At 36.2% G+C, this 21,766-nt stretch overlaps 1 protein-coding gene across 3 annotated transcripts in view; it reads right to left on the reverse strand.

Annotated features, from left to right (window-relative positions):
- The window catches only part of BTBD8 (BTB domain containing 8), an 89,659-nt gene that overhangs the window by 22,003 nt on the left and 45,890 nt on the right, over positions 1-21,766 (reverse strand). For all 3 annotated transcript variants that reach the window (XM_081226543.1, XM_081226542.1, XM_081226544.1), the window contains 5 exons: positions 17,556-17,645; positions 13,439-13,519; positions 11,789-11,885; positions 6,852-6,940; positions 6,318-6,420 (listed from right to left, as the gene is read on the reverse strand). In XM_081226543.1, coding sequence (XP_081082669.1) covers positions 6,318-6,420; positions 6,852-6,940; positions 11,789-11,885; positions 13,439-13,519; positions 17,556-17,645 — 460 coding nt within the window. The remainder of the gene's footprint in view (positions 1-6,317; positions 6,421-6,851; positions 6,941-11,788; positions 11,886-13,438; positions 13,520-17,555; positions 17,646-21,766) is intronic.

The following is a 21,766-nucleotide window of genomic DNA, read 5'->3' on the forward strand; positions in this document are numbered from 1 at the left end:
CTATATTTAAAAACTATTCATAATTTGCTTTTTTTTAAAAAAAAAGGCTTAAACAAAACTTTTTTTTAAAACATCTTTATTGGAGTATAATTGCTTTACATTATTGTGTTAGTTTCTGCTGTATAACAAAGCGAATCAGCTATACGTATACCTATATCCCCATATCCCCTCCTTCTTGCATCTCCCTCCTACCCTCCTTATCCCACCCCTCTATGCGGTCACAAAGCACCTAGCTGATCTCCCTGTGCTATGCGGCTGCTTCCATTAGCTATCAATTTTACATTTGGTAGTGTATATACATCAATGCCACTCTCTCACTTCGTCCCAGCTTACCCTTCCCCCTCCCCGTGTCCTTAAGTCCATTCTCTACGTCTGCGTCTTTATTCCTGTCCTGCTCTTAGGTTCTTCAGAACCATTTTTTTTTTTTTTAGATTCCATATATATGTGTTAGCATACGGTATCTGTTTTTCTCTTTCTGACTTATTTCATTCTGTATGACAGATTCTAGGTCCATCTACCTCACTACAAATAACTCAATTTCATTTCTTTTTATGGCTGAGTAATATTCCACTGTATATATGTGCCACATCTTCTTTATCCATTCATCTGTTGATGGACACTTAGGTTGCTTCCATGTCCTGGCTATCGTAAATAGTGCTGCAGTGAACATTGTGGTACATGACTCTTTCTGAATTATGGTTTTCTCGGGGTATATGCCCAGTAGTGGGCTTGCTGGGTCATATGGTAGTTCTATTTTTAGTTTTTAAAGGAACCTCCATACTGTTCTCCGTAGTGGCTGTATCAATTTACATTCCCACCAACAGTGTAGGAGGGTTCCCTTTTCTCCACACCCTCTTCAGCATTTATTGTTTGTAGATTTTTTGATGGTGGCCATTCTGACCCGTGTGAGGCGATACCTCATTGTAGTTTTGATTTGCATTTCTCTAATGATTAGTGATGTTGAGCATCCTTTCATGTGTTTGTTGGCAATCTGTATATCTTCTTTGGAGAAATGTCTATTTAGGTCTTCTGCCCATTTCTAGATTGGGTTGTTTGTTTTTTTGATATTGAGCTGCATGAACAGTTTGCATATTTTTGGAGATTAATTCTTTGTCAGTTGCTTCATTTGCAAATATTTTCTCCCATTCTGAGGGTTGTGTTTTGGAAGTTTTAGCCACAGCAATCAGAGAAGAAAAAGAAATAAAAGGAATCCAAATTGGAAAAGAAGTAGAACTGTCACTGTTTGCAGATGACATGATACTATACACAGAGAATCCTAAAGATGCTACCAGAAAACTACTAGAGATAATCAATGAATTTGGTAAAGTAGAAGGATACAAAATTAATGCACAGAAATCTCTTGCATTCCTATACACTAATGATGAAAAATCTGAAAGAGAAATTAAGGAAATACTCCCATTTACCACTGCAACAAAAAGAATAAAATACCTAGGAATAAACCTACCCAAGGAGAGAAAACACCTGTATGCAGAAAACTATAAGACACTGATGAAAGAAATTAAAGATGACACAAACAGATGGAGAGATATACCATGTTCTTGGATTGGAAGAATCAACATTGTGAAAATGACTATACTACCCGAAGCAATCTACAGATTCAATGAAGTCCCTATCAAACTACTAATGGCATTTTTCACAGAACTAGAACAAAAAATTTCACAATTTGTATGGAAACACAAAAAACCCCAAAGAGCCAAAGCAATCTTGAAAAAGAAAAATGGAGCTGGAGGAGCAGGCTCCCTGACTTCAGACTATACTGCAAAGCTACAGTAATCAAGACAGTATGGTACTGGCACAACAACAGAAATATAGATCAATGGAACAGGATAGAAAGCCCAGAGATAAACCCACGTACATATGGTCACCTTATCTTTGATAAAGGAGGCAAGGATATACAATGGAGAAAAGACAGTCTCTTCAATAAGTGGTTCTGGGAAAACTGGACAGCTACATGTAAAAGGATGAAATTAGAACACTCCCTAATACCATACACAAAAATAAACTCAAAATGGATTAAAGACCTAAATGTAAGGCTAGACACTATAAAACTCTTAGAGGAAAACATAGGCAGAACACTCTATGACATAAATCACAGCAAGATCCTTTTTGACCCACCTCCTAGAGAAATGGAAATAAAAATAAAAATAAACAAATGGGACCTAATGAAACTTAAATGCTTTTGCACAGCAAAGGAAACCATAAACAAAACAAAACATTTTGAAACAGAAAAATTTAATCTTGTTTTGAAATAGTTCAAGTAATTAGAAGCCCTAACTTTTCTAAAAACTTTCTCTCTTCTACTAACTCCTCTACCCTGCTCTCTCTTCCTCCCAGAAGCAACGGTTTGTACTTGGTAGGAGGGAGTAGCCACTTCTTACTGAACTGCTGCATAGTGAGCAAGAAGGAGAAAAAGCTCAAAGTCCCTCATATTAAAATTAAAAAAAAAATCTCCATATATAGTCCAATGCAGCACTTTCTTATCTCCCTTTGTATATGGCAGTGTTAGGCATATTACTGATAGAGTAAAGTGCCTGCCATGAAACATGTGGTTTAACTGAATTAGAGCCAAAGAAGACTTAAGAAGATTGCTCAATCTTTCTTTCATTTGTTTTGGATAACATATTTCATATTTTAATTAAAAAAATTTTAAATATTGTATTTTTATTAATAAAGCAAAATATATTTTATTTCTATAGTAAAATATGAAGAATATATTAAATTAAGGTTTCCTAAAATTTGAATATCCACAAAGAAAGACAAAATTTCAAATTTTCATTATAATCACCACAATGCCAAAAGGCTTGTAAGTTTGGTTGTTCTGATGTACATCTTTATATCTGTCTTGAAAGGAAAAACCAAGCATTCACAAAGCTTACAAGGAACTGATTAGAGCTATAAAATCAAAATAAAATATTGTAGGAGAGGGAGAGGCATAGTATGAAGAGCTTATTCCTCAGTTATACTCACTTACCACTTGTTAAAAAAAAATCAAACTTCTTGAGACAGTCAGTTAAGATCCCTCCCAATCTGGCTTTAGCCTCTCCCCAGACTTATCTTCTCTCATCATTCCAGTTACAAGAGAATATTGGCACTGCCCAGACTCCAGGTCCCTGGTCACATTTAAAAGTCACTTTTTTATTTTGAAATTGTCCTCTATTTTCAGGTTCATCTCACATCACTTCTCTTATCCTTCCAATCAGAATCAATTGTTTTCACTTCTGTGATTCCATGTATAAACCTGAATTATAAATTACACTTATTCACTCCTTTATTTACCTATCAATATATACTGAGTGCCTAATGTCTGCTAGGCACTGCCCTAAGGCTGGTGCTGCAAAGGTAAATAAGACTGACATGGAACTTAATGCTAGTATTCATCATAGTCTAACTTGTATTTTGCATAGTTGTTTAAGTGCCTATCCTTCCATCAATTTGTGAGTTCCTTGAAGTCAAGGCCCATACTTCCTAAAAATAATCTTTGCCCATGCTGAGCATCTATTATATTACCTTTAGAATGGCAGCAATTGGTTTTAAGACCTGGTTTTATAATTTACTGACATTGTGAACTTGAATAAAGCATTTACCTCTCTGATTCTTTTTTCTTATATATAAAGTGGAAATAAGAGTACCTATGATATACGTAATTTCAAAATATAAAAAGTATATTTTGAACCATAAAGGTCTTTTAAAAATCCACTAGATAATAATTCACTTCTATTGAACTGAATTACAGCTGGGCCATTTGCTTGCCTCATGAACAGAGTAACCATTCAATGACCAAAGAAACTAATGCAAAATAGTAAGCAACAAAACAACAAAGTCCTTCATTAGCATAAACACAGATTTAGATTTATTTTTTGCAGTGGTATATCACCAGCTGATGGCCTAAACTTATTTTCCCAGTTAGATTTAGATATTATCTTCTATGTAACCCAGTCTAAAATACCATTCATGGTTCAATCAGAGAAACGGGACCACTAGGAGGTATTTATATACATAAAGGAGTCTGTTAAAGGGATTTGACCTTATGCAATTATGGGAGCTGGTTAAGCACTCTTTGTATATGATGATGTATTGTAGTATGAAGTCCACAGGGAAAGCAGTTGAGAGAGGATGATGGATGTAAAGTGTGAGGGGTAAGGCAAGCTGACACCGAAGAGCACAAGCTATAACCCACAAGGATGGGCTCATTTTAGGTCTCACTGCCTCCAACATGGATGAAATGAGTGTCCTTCAGGAGATGCTAGCACCCATCATCATGGAGCTAAACACATCCCTGGCCCAGGGGTAAGAGAAACCAAAGAGGATACAGGGCAAGGTGAAGCAGTGCAAAGTAGGAAATTCTGGGAAGCATAGTTCATCCTCATCAAGCTAACACATTGCAGAGACACTACAGTCCAACCCTTGTCAACTTGGCATGCATGCACATTTCTTTAAATCATAGTTAATTCCTATGGAGACAAAGTAAAGTCATGCTAATGCCTAACATATACAACCATCCCCTATAAAACAAACATGCTAACCCTCTCCCTAAAATAGGATACAAAGTCTCTCTTCAAACTGATTCAGACTACCCCTTAGTATCCTGTAACTTAAATACAGAGATATAGTTAACATGTCTTATACTAAATGGTAGGGGAAGGAGACAGTGGGAAAAAAATTACTTGGTTAATATATACATAAACATTCATATAAAAAGGGGAAATGAATATGTTTACATCATAACTACTACAGTGCTAATTTCTATAACTGGTCACGTGGTCATACCTAGTATTTATTCATACCTTTTCCTGCAACCATTACATGTTCCCTTTGTCCTCAGCAAGTACCCCTGCTGTTTATAGTTCTTTATCTGGTAAGGTGGCCCAAACTTTCATTCCTGAAGAATCTGGGCCAGTATCAGTGCTGCTTAAATTGAGTTTTTCCATTGATTTTAACCATAGGACATGGGAGTACTGCATTCCAGATATATTTCTCCTTCCCCACATTATATAGCACCAACCCAATTTCTCCTTATAGTTAGCTGGTGGGAAGCAGCTGCATAGCACAGGGAGATCAGCTTGGTGCTTTGTGACCACGTAGAGGGGTGGGATAGGGAGGGTGGGAGGGAGACGCAAGAGGGAGGAGATATGGGGATATATATATATACATATAGCTGATTCACTTTGTTGTACAGCAGAAACTAACATAGCATTGTAAAGCAATTATACTCCAATAAAGATGTTTAAAAAAAAACAGTCAGGCTCAATCTAATAATAATTCCCCTTCTCTGCCTATTGATTTACAAAGTGGCCAGAAGGAGGTGGTCCCAACTTCCATTTCAATGGAATCACTGTGTTCATAGGTGAAAACATTCTTCTCTTTGGAACTAAGACCTCTAGATCAGCAGATCCTAAAGTTATAGGGACAAGAAGCAAAAATTTTGCTAGTGGATCGCTAGGAGTAATTATACGTGGAGCCACTCTCATTTCCACACCTTGATTTCTGTACCCATGAATCCTAGTTATGTTAAGAAATAGCATCATAAATCAAAAACTGATTTAGAGCATTCACAGCCTCCTGGAGGACACTGCCCCAATCCCACAAGGCACTGCCACGTAGCTGCACTGTAAACAAGTCTTCAAAAGGCCATTCCTCCATTCTATCAAGCCAGCTGCTTCAGGATGATAGGGAGCACAGTAGGACAGGTGAAATCAGTAAGCATGGGCCCACTGCCATACTTCATTTGCTATAAAGTGAGTTCTTTAGTCAGAAGTGATGCTGTGTGGAATACTATGGTGGTGAAAAAGGCAGTAAGTCCACGGATAGTGGTTTTACTAGAAACACTGGAAGTAAGGAAGGCAAATCCATATCCAGAGCAAATGTTTATTACACTGCGAACAAAGCACTGCCTTTTCCATGTTGAAGTGGTGCAATGTAATTAACCTGCCAGCAGGTAGATGGCTGGTCCTCTTAGAGAATGGTGCCACTGTTTCAGTGTTGCACCCAAATCCACCTTAATGAGTCGAGGTCCCTGCTACTGAGCCAATGCATAACCGACCCTGGCACCATGCCCCTTTTGTTCATGATCCAACGTGTACTTTCTAGTGATTGTGATTCTCTGACTGAATTCTAATGCATTTGGTACAGAGGAACAGAGTCTTAAAGACAGATTCTCTGAATTGGTTCTGGGTTATCTGGAATTGGTCCTTTCATCTTGCTTTTATAATATAATTCTACATTTGTATTTAAAACACAGAAAGTACCTATATAAAATTTAATAAATGACAAACACAAAGTATTCAGGTTATACTTACTAAAGACTGAATCAACATATTAAGACAACTTTTCTGAATCTCAGGAGGTACATTTGCAAAGCTTCTCTCAGACCAAAACCTTGCAAAATGCTTTACAATCCACCTGTTAAAAATCAAAGAATCTCAAGTTAAAGAAATGAAAATATTTTTCATTATAATATTCAGTAACATTTTGGTTTTCAATAATATAAGTTTTACATATATTATGTTTTGACTAACCCTAACAGTTAATTTTGTGAGTGCTATAATGGACTTAACTAAGTTCCCTCTTCTGTAAACATTTATTTCAAATCCACTCTGGGTTATGTGCATGGATTTTAGTAACCATGGTTCAGCTAAAATAACATTGATTCCAAGCATCTTGAGTAATATCTACATCAATACTTCTCCTCAATTGTTGTAACCAGTTAAGCATTAAGCTATTTACATTGTGCCCAAGAAAATAGGCCAAGTCTAAAATTTCCCAGAAAATTAGGAGAATGGAAGAACAGAATCCCTAAATTAATAGTATCAGCACTACTTCAGTTCACTTACTTCATGCAGTCAGCAAAAAGACTTTCCACTCCAACTGAATGAGCAATAATCAGGCATTCTAATATAGATGCCAACCTTCTGGGAACAGGCTAAAATTGACAGAAAACACTACATTTATTCTTTTTCAACTTACAGAGGCTAAAAGTATTTGGTTCATAAAAATGATCTGATTTACATACCTAAACTGGAGAATAAATATATGTAATTCAAAAGTCTGTTATTCTTTTAAAATCAAGTATCACTGATAAACTTTAGTTTTTATAGCATAGCATTTGAGTTCTTTTAGCTGCCAGAATGTACACAGTTTATATTCTAATTTCTTTTAGCGTAAATATTTTCTAGAGTACAAGTGGTATAATAATTTCTAGCACATCACATTGCAACACAACCATATGGTCTAATCTGCTTCCTAAAGTATAAATATAACTTTAAGTACATGTGAAATGGGAGGTCCTACATTGACCTCAAACAAAATGACAGAATTTAATTAGATCATGATTATATAAACATATTTTTAAAAAGCACATATACAGAGGTAATGAACTAAAACAATAAATAAATAAAACGTAGATACAAGTAGTGAAGAACTCACTGCTCTTGGTGTTAAGCCTCAATATGTGCTACATATTACCTGTGCCATGTATTTTCAGTTTTTTAGACTATGTTCCTAAGCACATCTATTGCCCTATTAGGGTGAATAGAGTTCAGCTTCTCTTTGTACACATTCATTAGTTGTTATTTGAGTTTATACACTTAATAAAGACCAGCAATCAACCAATATGTATATATAGTCTCTAAATGTGTATCTGAAGATACCCTGCACTCAGAGAAGAGCAAAAGCTTCTTCAGAAATGCCTCCAGCATAGTCCTTCAAATAAGGTCACTGATTTCCAATTTTTTTAATAGATTTTTTTTTCCATTTCATTATTAATTTATTTATTTTTGGCTGCGTTGTGTCTTTGTTGCCGTGCGCGGGCTTTCTCTAGTTGTGGCAAGCAGGAGCTACGTTTCATTGCGGTGCGTGGGCTTCTCATTACGGTGGCTTCTCTTGTTGTGGAGCACGGGCTTTAGGCGTGCAGGCTCAGTAGTTGTGGCTCACAGGCTCTAGAGCACAGGCTCAGTAGTTGTGGTGCACAGGCTTAGTTGCTCCACGGCACGTGGGATCTTCCTGGACCAGGGATCGAACCCGTGTCCCCTGCATTGGCAGGCGAATTCTTAACCACTGCACCACTATGGAAGTCCCCCAACTTTTAAAATTACAAATTGCTATTAATTTGATTTCCTAATACCCTTCTCCTAAAGGTGTTACATACTACTTAGGAAATTAACTGTAAATACCTTTTTTTGCACATCAACAATTTAGTTATTCCCTTTGAGATAACTGAAGGTACTCTAAATTGTCCTAAAATCAGAAATGGCTATTGCTATATAAATTATACAGTAATTCTACTAAGTTAAATAATTTGGTTTTCTGACCCACTTCAGATAAGATAAAAGTAGTATAAGGGAAGAGACTACTGGTATAGACATAATTGACAACCTAAAAGCATCCAGAAGCATAAAAAATTATAAAAGTAAGCACAAGAGTTAAGAAGTCTAGCAATCTAATTTTATTTAGGAATAACCAGCCCTCCACAACACAAAGTCCACTACTTGATGTATAACTTAAGAATAATTTCCATACAAAATATTAAAATGCAAAATAATTTGCTGCTTAAAGGCAAAGGCTAGCAAACCAGCTTGTGGGCCAAAACTAGCCCACCACTGTTTTGTGAATAAAGTTTTATTGGAACATTTCCATGCTGTTCCATCTACATATTGTCCATAGCTGTTTTTGGTCTACAACAGCAAAGCTGAGTAGTTGTGATGGAGACTGTATGGCCCACAAAGCCTAGAATATTAACTATCTAGCCTTTTATAGAAAAAGTATACTTACCCCTGGCTTAAAGGGATAACTTTAGCTTTCTAAGAATTTTACTTATATGGAAATGCTGATATCCTAAGTGTCTTTGTAATAGGATGACTGACCTTTAGTCATCTTCAAAACCTGCTTGTAAAATTTGGGAAGACATATATTTAAATTATAACCTAAGATATATTTTTAAATCAGTGGCAAAAAACATAATGTAAAACCCACTATAATCCTATAAACGAAGTTCTAAAATTTACTTTTAAAAAAGGCAAGATTGTGAAGTTAATGAAATGACTGAAGCTAGCTTGCCAAGAGTTCTGGGGCCGGGCCTCCCTGGTGGCGCAGTGGTTGAGAGTCCGCCTGCCGATGCAGGGGATATGGGTTCGTGCCCCGGTCTGGGAGGATCCCATGTGCCGCGGAGCGGCTGGGCCCGTGAGCCATGGCCGCTGAGCCTGCGCATCCGGAGCCTGTGCCCCGCAACGGGAGAGGCCACAGCAGTGAGAGGCCCGCGTACCGCAAAAAAAAAAAAAAAAAAAAGAGTTCTGGGGCCAGTTAACCACCATATTATATCCCATCATATATTACTGTGGCATGTGCTATTATAGATTTACTATATTTAAGTCACTGCCAAGAAACTGCATAATTGAGATCTAGAAGTTAAAAATTATACATTCAAAAATATATCAAAATATATATTGTTAAAATATGTAAAGCAAATAATTTAAAGATCAGGTCAATAAAAACAAAAATTCCTCTCAAATATCTATTACCACAGTAATACAGACTTCATCAAAATAAAGTAAAATTTTCAACAAAATGCCATATTGATAATTTAAAAGCATTTCATCTTCTGTTGTTTTAATGGCAACAAATATGCCTTTTGTATTTTTAAAATTAAGTGAATTATTGAAAGTAAAATATAAGAAGCTGCATGTAACCTGTGTATACTCATGAACATACTAAAAAGTAGAGGCAATGGTCCAAAGACAATACATATAAGAGATTATTTTTTAAATGTTTCATGCAATTGGTTTATTGAGGAGTCTCAGTTTAAAGGAGATACTAACAAAACTTTCTTTCCCCAATTAGTGCTATCAACCATGCTGTGTCAAATTCCCTCTTTTCCCATATTTTAATGATTATAGGCAAATTCCAGTAACTTCTGGTTACTTTTGGTATTGAAATTCAGTATAGTACTATTTAAACACCTATCTCATACTCGATTTAAATCTTTCACTCCCCATCACTGACTACACTTTTAGTTGGGGAGATCTGGAATGGAGAATAGAACATGGTCTCTTGCTCCTCCGTTTTGTGGGTCTAACTCCTGTGGAAGAGGGTTATGGATGGCTATGGTCACCTTATGTAACTAACCAGTGACCAACATGGTAATAGGGAGATGTCCTTGACTACTACTCTAATCCAGATGTTGGTGGCCTTTGCTAATGTGGTGGCTTGTTAAGAGAGAGACTGAACTTCACCCTAACCTCTCAGTGGTAAAAGTTCTTCTAGGGTTCATGATGCTTGATGCCTCCTTATGTGGGACACTGTCATTTGACCCTGTATCAGTCTCTTCTAATCTTCATTGAACCACTAAGGTCCCTTTACTTCCCTGCATACCATGTATAATTGGGGTGTGGAATGGACTCTCCATTATTTTTTTCTATCTATGACAATAACTATTGCTTCTAGTCACCAGGCTAGTACTGGCTTCTCCAGCAAGCCTCCTCCTCCCTTAAGAAATCTCCATATTCAAGTATATTCTCACTGGTTCCTGAGACATATTCCAGGCTCTTCCAAGAAATCTCTTAGTACTTTCTTTTCTTCTTTGATGGAAGTTCCAGAGTGGACTGGTTATACAGATATGATAGATGTCCATCTCGGGGCTGAGAAGACATTATCTCCTCACTGCAGATACCCCTATCTTTAATCTTTATTTGGAACAGGCTCTTAACTTTCTCTTGGCTGGGAAGATGGGGGAAGATGAAAGAGAAGGAAAAGTCTTTCACCAGGATTCTCCACTTTCTGCAATGCTGAGGACACCACAGACTGTGCTCCTTCTTCTAGCTCCCTTACTTATAGAGGCTGGAATGAATGGTTGATTAAAGGTAGCTAAGGAGTTTAACTGTTTCTCTGTGAACCTTGAAGGGTTGGTAGGGGTGGTAGACCCAGTTCATGACTCTGTTTTAGCACATGGGGTAATTCCTCAGCTACAACTTATAGACAGATAGGAAAAGTCCTATCCAACAAAAAAATCTAAATTTAAATGTGATTAAAATTATTAAAATTACATAATTACAATGCATATTGTTGGCTCAAATAGCCAATAAGAGGGGACTATTGATGTAAAAAATTCTTTTAAGATTTGTTTTTTGTTGATTATAATAGTAATACATGACCATGGTAGAAAATTTAGAAAATGTAGAAAAGCGTAAATAAAAAAATAAAAAATAGCAGAGAAAATTAGAACAATGGTGAATCTAAGAATAATGTACAAAATGGCTTTGAAATGCATAGTATAGTATCTTTTTTTAGACAATAAATTTACATTTGCATAAACTAAAATTAAAAAGTCACTATTCATATAGCACCTGGGGGAGAGAAGTAGAAGAGAACTATATCACACCCCAAGTACATGCTATAAAGAGAAGTGGTAGGAAGGAGGAATGTCCTTTCAGGGAAAAGAACCAATGAAGCACTGTGTAGCCCTTTGATAAACGGAGAAAGTAGTTCCCAAACTTCCTTTCTCTTAGCTCCAAACCCTAACTGCGAGTCCCAACCATACACTCCACCTTTGAATTATATAGAATATTTCCATATCATTTCAGTAAACCCCCACCTCAACTTTATCTTACTTAAAATGATCTGAATTAATTTCTGTTTTCTGCAAGCACATCCTAAGAGTTATTTCTCAGTTAGGGTTCTCATTAGTTAAAATGACAACACTAACAGAGTTAAAAAGCTAGTAGGTAATAATGGGTGACTTTAAGCACTAGGTAAAAGATTTCTAAGACTCAATAATTACCTTCTGAAAGAAATTACAGTAATCTCTTCTTAAAATATAGATTGCTACTTCTTTTAATCCTTCTAGTCCATACATATCAGCCATATTGAGTATCTGCCTAAAATAAAAATAGATGCACTGTTAATTCTTCAATTTAAAAACCAAGGCATAATACACAATAATTTTTTGATAATATATAGTTTAGAAAAAAGAATAATCTTAATTTTTTCTTTTGGCGGTACACGGGCCTCCCACTGTTGTGGCCTCTCCCGTTGCGGAGCACAGGCTCTGGATGCACAGGCTCAGCGGCCATGGCTCACAGGCCCAGCCGCTCCACGGCATGTGGGGTCCTCCCAGACCGGGGCACGAACCCGTGTCCCCTGCATCGGCAGTCACACTCTCAACCACTGCACCACCAGGGAAGCCCAATCTTAATTATTTTAATTCCAACTTTATACCCTACATAATAGATACTCTTTATAGATTATAAAAAGGACATAGGTCAAAAGTTGAAAGCCCATAACTTGATTTGATTTGTGGGGAATAACACGAAGTAAATTTGGAGATGTTTCAATCGAACTCCCCTCATATTCCTAGTCATATGCAACAAAGCCCAGGAAACTGCTTCAAAGGCTGTAGAAGTTACAACTCTTCACAACAAATACGAATAATAAAAATTTAGGGGGAGGGCAACTAATTGATGCTTATCATATTGAAAATGCCTACAAATGACCATAAGATTGGAGATGGCATCCAATGATTCAGAGGGTTTCCGTTGCTTCTTTCAATTGGCAAGTATTTCTGAGTACCCACACATACTTTAGGTACTTAGGAAACCTACAAGCCTTGATACCATGATAAAATTTCTTATAGGTTTCCAGGGGCAAAACTTCAGTACTTAATCCCTTTGACTCATGATACCTTCTCCCCCAAATCATATTTATTCAGTTTATAACTAAAGGAACTAATGAATATTTAAAATTAAAAGAGCAGCCTTCATTTGCCTGATGTTAGAATAGCAATAAAAGGAGAGAACATTCAGAAAATTAGAAGAGCAAAATAGATTTCACTCTCCAGTAGGATTTCAGCAGCTTAGACGGCATTTCACCATAGAGTACTAAAGAATCATACTACTTTTTTTTTTGGCCACATCACCCGGCATGCAGGATCTTAGCTCCCTGACCAGGGATCGGACCCACTCCCCCTGCAGTGGAAGCGTGGAACCTTAACCGCTAGACTGCCAGGGAAGTCCCGTTAATCTTTAGGATGCCTAAATTCTCAGATTAATTTTAGGGTTTTTTTCCTTTTCTTTTGACACCCTAAAATTAAAAAATAAAGTAGTAAAAAAATTATTCCAAATTTGATAAAAGTTCAGTTAATTTTATAAAAACCTGTCATCTATTTTCCAAAACAAATATTAAGTTTTTCTAACATAATTTAAGTGTAATAGACTTTTCTTAATCTTATTACTGTGAGTTGCTAGATCATCTTTTCTTCTAAATAAGGTGACTTACTATTTTTAGATATTCCCAAAATACACATAAGATAGGCAAAATAGACAATAAAATTGAAGCTTCTACTTCATTGACACTTTTAAACAAAGCTCAACAAAGCAGAAGCCACAAAATATTAATACTTTTATATTTAAAATCATTAAAAAATCATACATACCCAACATTAGCTTTGTCTGGAAAGTCCAAAGTTCCGCCATATATAAAATGTATCAAAACATTCATTTCTACATGGCTTATCCTGAAAAGTAAAAGAAAGCTATACTCAAATCCAGAAATAATTAAGATTTAACTGATAGCAATGATACATTCTATTTTCCCATAAACTTTAGCCAAGATAAAGTTCTAATCTCATTTTTATCTGAAGAATATATTCTTCGAATAACATCCATGAGGTATGCCATTAATTTAAAAATGAAGCATAACTGCAGCTATGGGTTTTTATATGCTATAAAATGTTATTAGTATATTATAAAATAACGGATTATTTTTTGGGCATCTTCCATGATAGACAAAGTTAGAAAGGACTTTAGAGGTCATAGTTCAACCTCTGGCTCATTAAGAAATCCTTCTCAGCATCCTTGACAAATGGCCTCTGGTCTTGCTTAAAGCCTGGGATGGACAACTCTACTCACTAGAAAGAGTCTTGTTATGCTGTATAGATTTCTTAATTTGTAATACCTATCCAGTGGCTCTAGCTCTGCCAAGATCCTCATTTTACAGATTTAAAAGTAAAGACATGACTTAAGAAGTAGTCTGAAGTGATAATCTTTATGTCCCACTGACTACTAGATCTCAAACTCTAAATTCATGACTTCCTCTCCCAACACCCCAAATTCGGTCTTCTTTCTGTTTTTCTTATTTTGTTCATAGCACTGTTACAGGACTTCTTCATCTTGTCCCACCCTGTATTCCTCTGTATCAAGGGAAGTTAATTATCTGGTTGGTAGACAACAACCACTGGCTGTTGATCAAGAGGAACTTGAGATGAGAGGTAATTTGATTCCTTTTCTCCTTTCTTCTCTGCTGAACCAGTGGTAAGAGGTGATGAGGAAGAAGTGCATCCGCTGTCCAGATTCAGACTTTCTCTCATGTGGGCTGTCTTAGAGTAGACATAGCAAGCAAATCAACTTTGGCTCTTGCGTTAAAGCACATTTTACTGCTTTAACAGTTTTTATCAAAAATCAACAAAATGTTTTCTAACTTCATCTGCTGAGTCTTTTGTCTCATTTTGAGCAGGAAGAAAGTATACCATTTATTGAGGCCCCCTCAAAACTCCAACAGATAGCAAAGATGGATAGCAGATGCCCCTCTTCCCCATCACCTCTTTACACGGGTTCAGCAGAGAAGAAAGGAGAAAAGAAATCAAATTACCTCTCATCTAGAGTTCGTCCTGACCAATGCCCAATGGTTGTTGGATAATTCACTCTCCTTGGTACCGAGGAATAGAAGGTGGGACAAGATGCAAGAAGTCCTGCAACAGTGCTATGAACAAAACAGGAATAACAAAAAGAAGACTGAACAATAATCTAAATGCCTAAGTCAGAGCTGGAGGTTCATCTTAATTCTCTCCCTCATTATATTCTGTCATTTTATACCTTGAAAATTTTCTTGAATTCAGCCTCTGCTGTCTAATTCCCCCTTTCACTGCCCTGGTTTAGCCTCTCAGTTTCTCTCCTCTGTACTATGATAATGTATCCTCTCGTGTGGGCTTCTTGCCTGAAATTATCTCCTTGCATCCCATTTCCCACATTGTTATTAGAGTGACTTTACTAAAATGTAAATCTGATATAGCCCCTGACTTTAAAAACCCTTCAACAATTCTCCATAGCACCTTGGAAAAAAGCCTAAATTCTTTAGCTTGGTGTACAATGTTCTTTATCATCTGATCTCTAGTTCTCCCTCTCTAGCAGCTGTTCCAAGATAAGTAAACTGCCATTACTTATACCTGAACTACTTATAATTCTTTATACATCCATGCCTTAGCAGATACTGTTCACTCTGCTTAAAATTCTCTTCCTCTCTTGGGGCTTCCCTGGTGGCACAGTGGTTAAGAGTCTGCCTGCTGATGCAGGGTACACGGGTTCGTACCCCGGTCCGGGAAGATCCCACATGCCACAGAGCAGCTGGGCCCGTAAGCCATGGCTGCTGGGCCTGCACGTCTGGAGCCTGTGCTCCGCAACGGGAGAGGCCACAACAGTGAGAGGCCCGCGTACCGCAAACAAAAAAAAAAAAAAAAAAAAAAAAAGACTGATTCTAAAAATTAAAGGGCACCATAAGTGTGGAAGAAACCTAGAAAATATATGATGTTATTGTAAGGTATTATCACTACTGAGGACAGAATCTATTTGGAGAGAGGAACAAAGGTATATATACGTTAATAGGTATCAGATAGTAAAAATTGTCACTAAACATATAAGCAACTAAGATTTCTTCTACAAAATTAGACAAGTGTTCTCTGTAAATTACTTTCCCCTGCTGTCATGTAAGGTCCAATAATCATACACTTCTTTTGACCTTTATCTCACTACATAGAATTGCATGATTTTTAATAAATGCCAAAAAAGTTGCATTCTGAGTCAAACTAGGTTATCTCTTCATTTAAATTTTATTGAATTCAGTTCTAATGAGAGAAGATTGACAGTTTTAAAAAATGATATCTAAAACATCTGAAACACAGTCCCTGGACATGTTTCCAAAATTACACTAGAGTGAATATCCCTAGGATTGACACACTTAGAGAAATTCTGGCCTCTGCTAGCATTATCCCTCTTCCTATATTCAGCAGATATTTTAAATCCCACCATAAAGGAAGAGGACTTCTTGGTAGGATATATATATCTTTCAGGTTGTTTTTCAACAGTGAATGATAAGATTTCACCAGCTGATTCAACTACACATTCCTTTTACCCATAGGCTAATAAACTCTTTGCTTGGAGTACAAAATCTTCCATAATCAGAAACTACCTGGTGATTGTCAGATTGTGATATGTGTATCGAAACTGTGATAGGTAATATAATTAAAACACAACTCTCTAAAACCCTGGTAAAAAAGAAAGGAGGTTTAGGTTCTTCTGCATATGTGTTTCATTTCTATTAAATGAATGAAATACAAAAAATAAATAAAAACACATAACATATTCTTACAAATAATGTTTCAATTTTCCATATTTTATAGACTGAGAAATTAAAAATGAGAGCCATTTGGGGATCAATTTTAGTTAGTAAGCAAACCAGACAGCTGTAACCTAGAAGGCTCAAGATTATAGGCCAGTGTAAATAATAGTGAGAATTTATCAATACTTTCCATGCATCCACTGTTATGGAATCACCACTACCACCATTCCACACCCAACCCTCTAGCCATGATTGACCCAGTCGAGGAAACATCAGCAGTGTAAATGATGCAGGGCTGACAGGCTCCCTCAGGACGCCCAGGCAGTTTTCCTACTGACAGAGCCCCTCCCATATTGTACCCTCCAGATTCTCACAGTGATCATCTGTGACCAAAAAATATTCTATTTCACCATTTAAGGAAGTAGTTCATCTCTTAATAACTGTCTCAGCAGTTTAAACTGCCACCAACTGTGTAGATTCACCATTGCACTATCACAGGTCAGTGAAATCCACACCTATCCAAATTATTCTTTAAGAAACTACCTATTACAGACTGAATATCTGTGTTCCCCCACCCACTCAAATTCATATATTGAAGCCCTAACTCCTGTGTACCTATATGGACATGGGGCTTCTAAGGAAATAATTAAGGTTAAATGAGGTAGTAAGGGTGGGGCCCAGCCCTGATGTGATAGGATTAGTATCCTTATAAGAAGAACACCAGAGAGTGAGCTCTCTCCTTCTACCTTCCTTTTACCTCCCTGCCCCCCAGCCCCATGCACTTAAAAAGAACGTCCTTGGAGTACACAGTAGAAAAGTGCCTATCTACAACCCAAGGACCCAAGGTAAGAGCTCTCACCAGACACCAACCTTGCTGGCATCTTGATCTTGCAGAACTGTGAGAAAACAAATCTTTGCTGTTTAAACCACCCAGTTTGTGGTATCTTGTTATGGTAGTCTGAGAAGACTAACACACTATCTCTATTACTAAATGTTCCCAACTACCTCTCATTTTCAGAAAGTGTACTTTGCTGAATTGTACCACATGAGAAACATTTCATTGAACATACAGGGAAATCAGATTCATGAAAAGTGCTTTGTATTACAAGCATTATTTATAATCATTTGCAGTCAAGCTGCCTTGTAAAAATTCTGCTTACCCTTGAAGAGTAATGTACTCTTGGGAGCTTTCAGCCCAACAGCCACTCAGCATTGCAGCAAAATAACTAGATCTCACACTTAAAATGGCCCTAAAGGGAAGAGGGGGAAAAAACACAGGCAAACATTTATGCACAATGCAAAATGTAATTTTTTATGGAACTCTTCAACTTTACCTCTTAAAACATGATAACAATTTATTCATCTTAATTGTATTCACTGGTAGATTTTAATAATACAAATTATAAGCCTATACTTATACCAAAGAATTTTGATTGCTTGATTAAAACATTAATTCCAATGTCCTTTTCATCTTTTTAATTTTTTTTCTCTCTCTTTTTTTTTTGGCTGCGCCATGCACTTGAGGGATCTCAGTTCCCTGACCTGGGACTCAATCTGGGGCACAGCAGTGAAAACCCAGAATCCTAACCACTAGGCTACCAGGGAACTCCCACTTACTTTTTTTCTCTTGAAAGCTCTTAAATTTTAGTAACAATTTCCATGAGTAAGAGAGTAAGAAATCATTTACAAATGGAGAAATAAAGACCAAACGATGTCACATAACATGTTGAGGAAACATCAATAAAAGACTAGAACTCCTCTAAAGGTCCTGAGCTCCAGTTCAAAACTCACCATAATTATGCTCAAGAATAGCTACTTAGCTATCTCTTAAGTTTGAGAAAATGATAGTAAAGATATTTTCTTTTGAATGTCCATTCTATCTTCCCAGATAGAATGTTAATTCATCCATTCTTTCACTGAACAAATACCTACTGACTTCTATTCTGTGCTAGGCACTATTCTAGGGAATATAACAGTAATTGAGATACAGAGAAAATGTGAATATTCTAGTGGAGGTTGGGAGGGAAAAGTAGAGGGGGAGAGGAATAAGAGAAAGACACTTCTGGCAATGGCTTACTAGGTTGTCTCAGACCAACCCTCTTGCTGAACAGCTTGGAAATATATATATATATATATAACATATATATATATTACATTATGTATGTATTATTTTTTTTAAAAGAAAGAAAGAAATCATGATTTGAAGGCATCAGAAAGCTACCGTGGTGGTAGCTTTTGAGACAAGTTATAAGAGAGAAGACAAAAGAAGTGATCCAAGTATATTTTACGTAACTTTTCCCATTGAGGCAACTGCCAAATATGAAAGCAAAAGCAATGGTTGAGAGGCTAAGAAGCTAAACATAGCTTCTGGCAATCTTCACAGGCTTGGAGGCACACAAATTGGAATTTGGGATCCAGCAATGAGGAGAGACTTTTTTCTTTTCTTTTTTTTTTTTTTTTTTTATGGTACACGGGCCTCTCACTGTTGTGGCCTCTCCCATTGTGGAGCACAGGCTCCGGACGCGCAGGCTCAGCAGCCACGGCTCACGGGCCCAGCCGCTCCACGGCACGTGGGATCTTCCCGGACCGGGGCACGAACCCATGTCCCCTGCATCAGCAGGCGGACTCTCAACCACTGCCCCACCAGGGAAGCCCAGGAGAGACTTTGGTGGATGCCCCAGGATTCCAGTTGGACTCTGAAAGGTCTACACATTAGGAAGAAGAATGAACAGGAAATAGACAAGCCCTTATTAGAACTGAAGTCCAGCTTTTAATGAGCTCAATCCCTTACTGGATTAAAGTGATCTCCACCTAGCCTAAATGCTTTCCAGAAGCAAAAGGAAATCTTGTCTTCATTAAAATTACATCACCCAGACTATTAAATTATTTCTATAAATTTTCAATAAAATGTCCAAAGATAATCAGGCATAATAATGAATAACTAGAAAATGAAGGAAAAGAATTTCATTTACACTATTAGCGAACAAGGTCAAATACACAGGAACAAATATAACAAAACAGTACAAGACCTCTACATTAAAAGTTCTAAAACATTGCTGAGATAATTTACAAATACCTAAGAGAGAGCTAAACTGTGCTCATGGATTTGCAGACCCAAAACTGTTAACATGTCCATTCTGCCTAAATTAATTTCTAGATTCAACACAGTCTTGATCAAGTTTTTTTAGTGGTACTGGAACTGGAGGTTTGGAGGGGAAAAAATGAATGTTGACGGTTAACCTCACACCATAACACAAAAATTAACTCAAAATGGACCAAAACCTAAACATAAAAGCTAATACTATAATATCTCTAGGAAAATAAACAGGTGAAAATCTTTGCAACTCTGAGTAGGCAAAGATTTCTTGGGAACCAAAAAGCATGAACCAATTTTTTAAAAAACAAAAATTTAAATGTTAACAAAATTTAAAACTTCAGTCCTTTTAAAGCCACTTTTAAGAAAATGGAACGATGAGCAAAATGTTGGGAAAAAATATTTGCAGAACATATATCTGCCAAACAACTGAATCCATAATATATAAAGAACTATACAACTCAATACAAGAACATAAGCAATCCTATTAAAAAATGGGCACACTCACACAAAAAATTATCAGACAAGAGCCAAATTAATTTAAACAGTTTTACTACAAAACTAATGTTTATGGCTTGTTATAAAGAATAACATCACATCAAGTTTTGAGCATTAGATTAAAATTAGAAAAAGCTATGGTCAGAACAGTACATGATTCATTTTAAGGGGGAAAAAAGGTACATGTCTGTTTCTCAATAGTTTCTGTATATTAAAATTTGTAACAAATCACTCTCTCTAAGAGTGCTTTAAAAAAATGGGTAAAAGATTTGAACAGAAACATCGTAAGATATGCAAATGGCCAATAAGCACATAATATGATGCTCAAAATTGCTAGTGATCAGGGTAATGCAAATTAAAACCACAATGTGATACCACTACACACCTACTAGAGTGCAAATATTTAAAAGACCGACAACATTAAGTGGTGAGGAAAATATGGAAAAACTGGAACTCTTCACAGCATGCAGGTGGGAGTGTAAAATGGTATAACTTCTTTGGAGAAATGTTTCTCAATTTCATAAAAAGTTAACATACACTTACCATATGACCGAGCAATTCTACTCGTAGGAATTTACCCAACAGAAATGAAAATATATATTCACACAAATACTTGCACAAAAATGTTAATACCAGCTTTATTAATAATAGCTAAACACTGAAAACAACCAACATGTCCAACAGGAGAATGGTTAAATAAATTGTGGTGTATGCATACAATGCAATATTACTCAGCAATAAAAACTGAGTGAAACACTGATATACATAATACCCAAGGATGAAGCTCAAAAACATTATGCTGAGCAAAACAAGCTCAATAATATGTCTGAGTTCATTTATATGAAATTCTAGGACAGGTAAAATAAACTATAATTTAGAAAATACAGCAATAAGAAAACAAACAGCCCAACTAAAAAATGGGCAAAAGATATGAACAGAAAACTCACCAAAGAAATACAGATGACAAATAAGCATGTGAAACTCAGTTTTTGCCTGGGGCTAGAGAGAGGGAAGGTACTAATGGTAAGTGGGCACAAGGGAGCTTTTTAGGTGATGAAACTTCTCTGTATCTTGATTGTGGTGGGAGTTACCCAGGTTTATACATTAGTCAAAACTCATTAAATTGAACTTTCAAATGTGTGTATTTGATTGTATATGAATTCTAATTCAATAAATTTAACTTTAAAAAAGGATGAAAATAAAACTTAATAAAGAAAAGTGGCCTGTTATTACAGGCCAAGATGACTTCCTCAGTGAATTCAAATAAATATTTTAAAAACATATAAAATCAATCTTACTCATACACATTAAAAAATGAATAAAATAGAAAGAAAAGAAATGCCTCCCAACTCATTTTATGAAGTCAACATAAATTTAAGACCTCAACCTGACAAAAACATTATAAAAAAAGGAAAGTTATAGGCCAAACTATCTCATGAATATACATTAAAAAAATCTTAAACAAAATATTAGCAAACTGAATCCAGCAATAGACAGAATATATAAAACATCACAACCAAGTTGAAATTATTCCAGGAATGCAGGATTGCTTTAACATTTCAAAATCAAGCAACATAATTTACCACATTAACAAAATAAAGGAACAACACAAAAAAAGGATCATACACCATGATCAAGTTGTATTCATTCCAGGGTCACAAGGATAGTTCCACATACACAAATCAATCAATGTGATACACCACATCAACAAAAGAAAAGAAATAAACCACATAATTATCTCAATAGATGCAGAAAAAGCATCTGATAAAATTCAACATC

This window comes from Mesoplodon bidens (assembly GCF_964165515.1).
Source record: "Mesoplodon bidens genome assembly, chromosome: 2".
Classification (NCBI taxonomy): Eukaryota; Metazoa; Chordata; class Mammalia; order Artiodactyla; family Ziphiidae; genus Mesoplodon; species Mesoplodon bidens.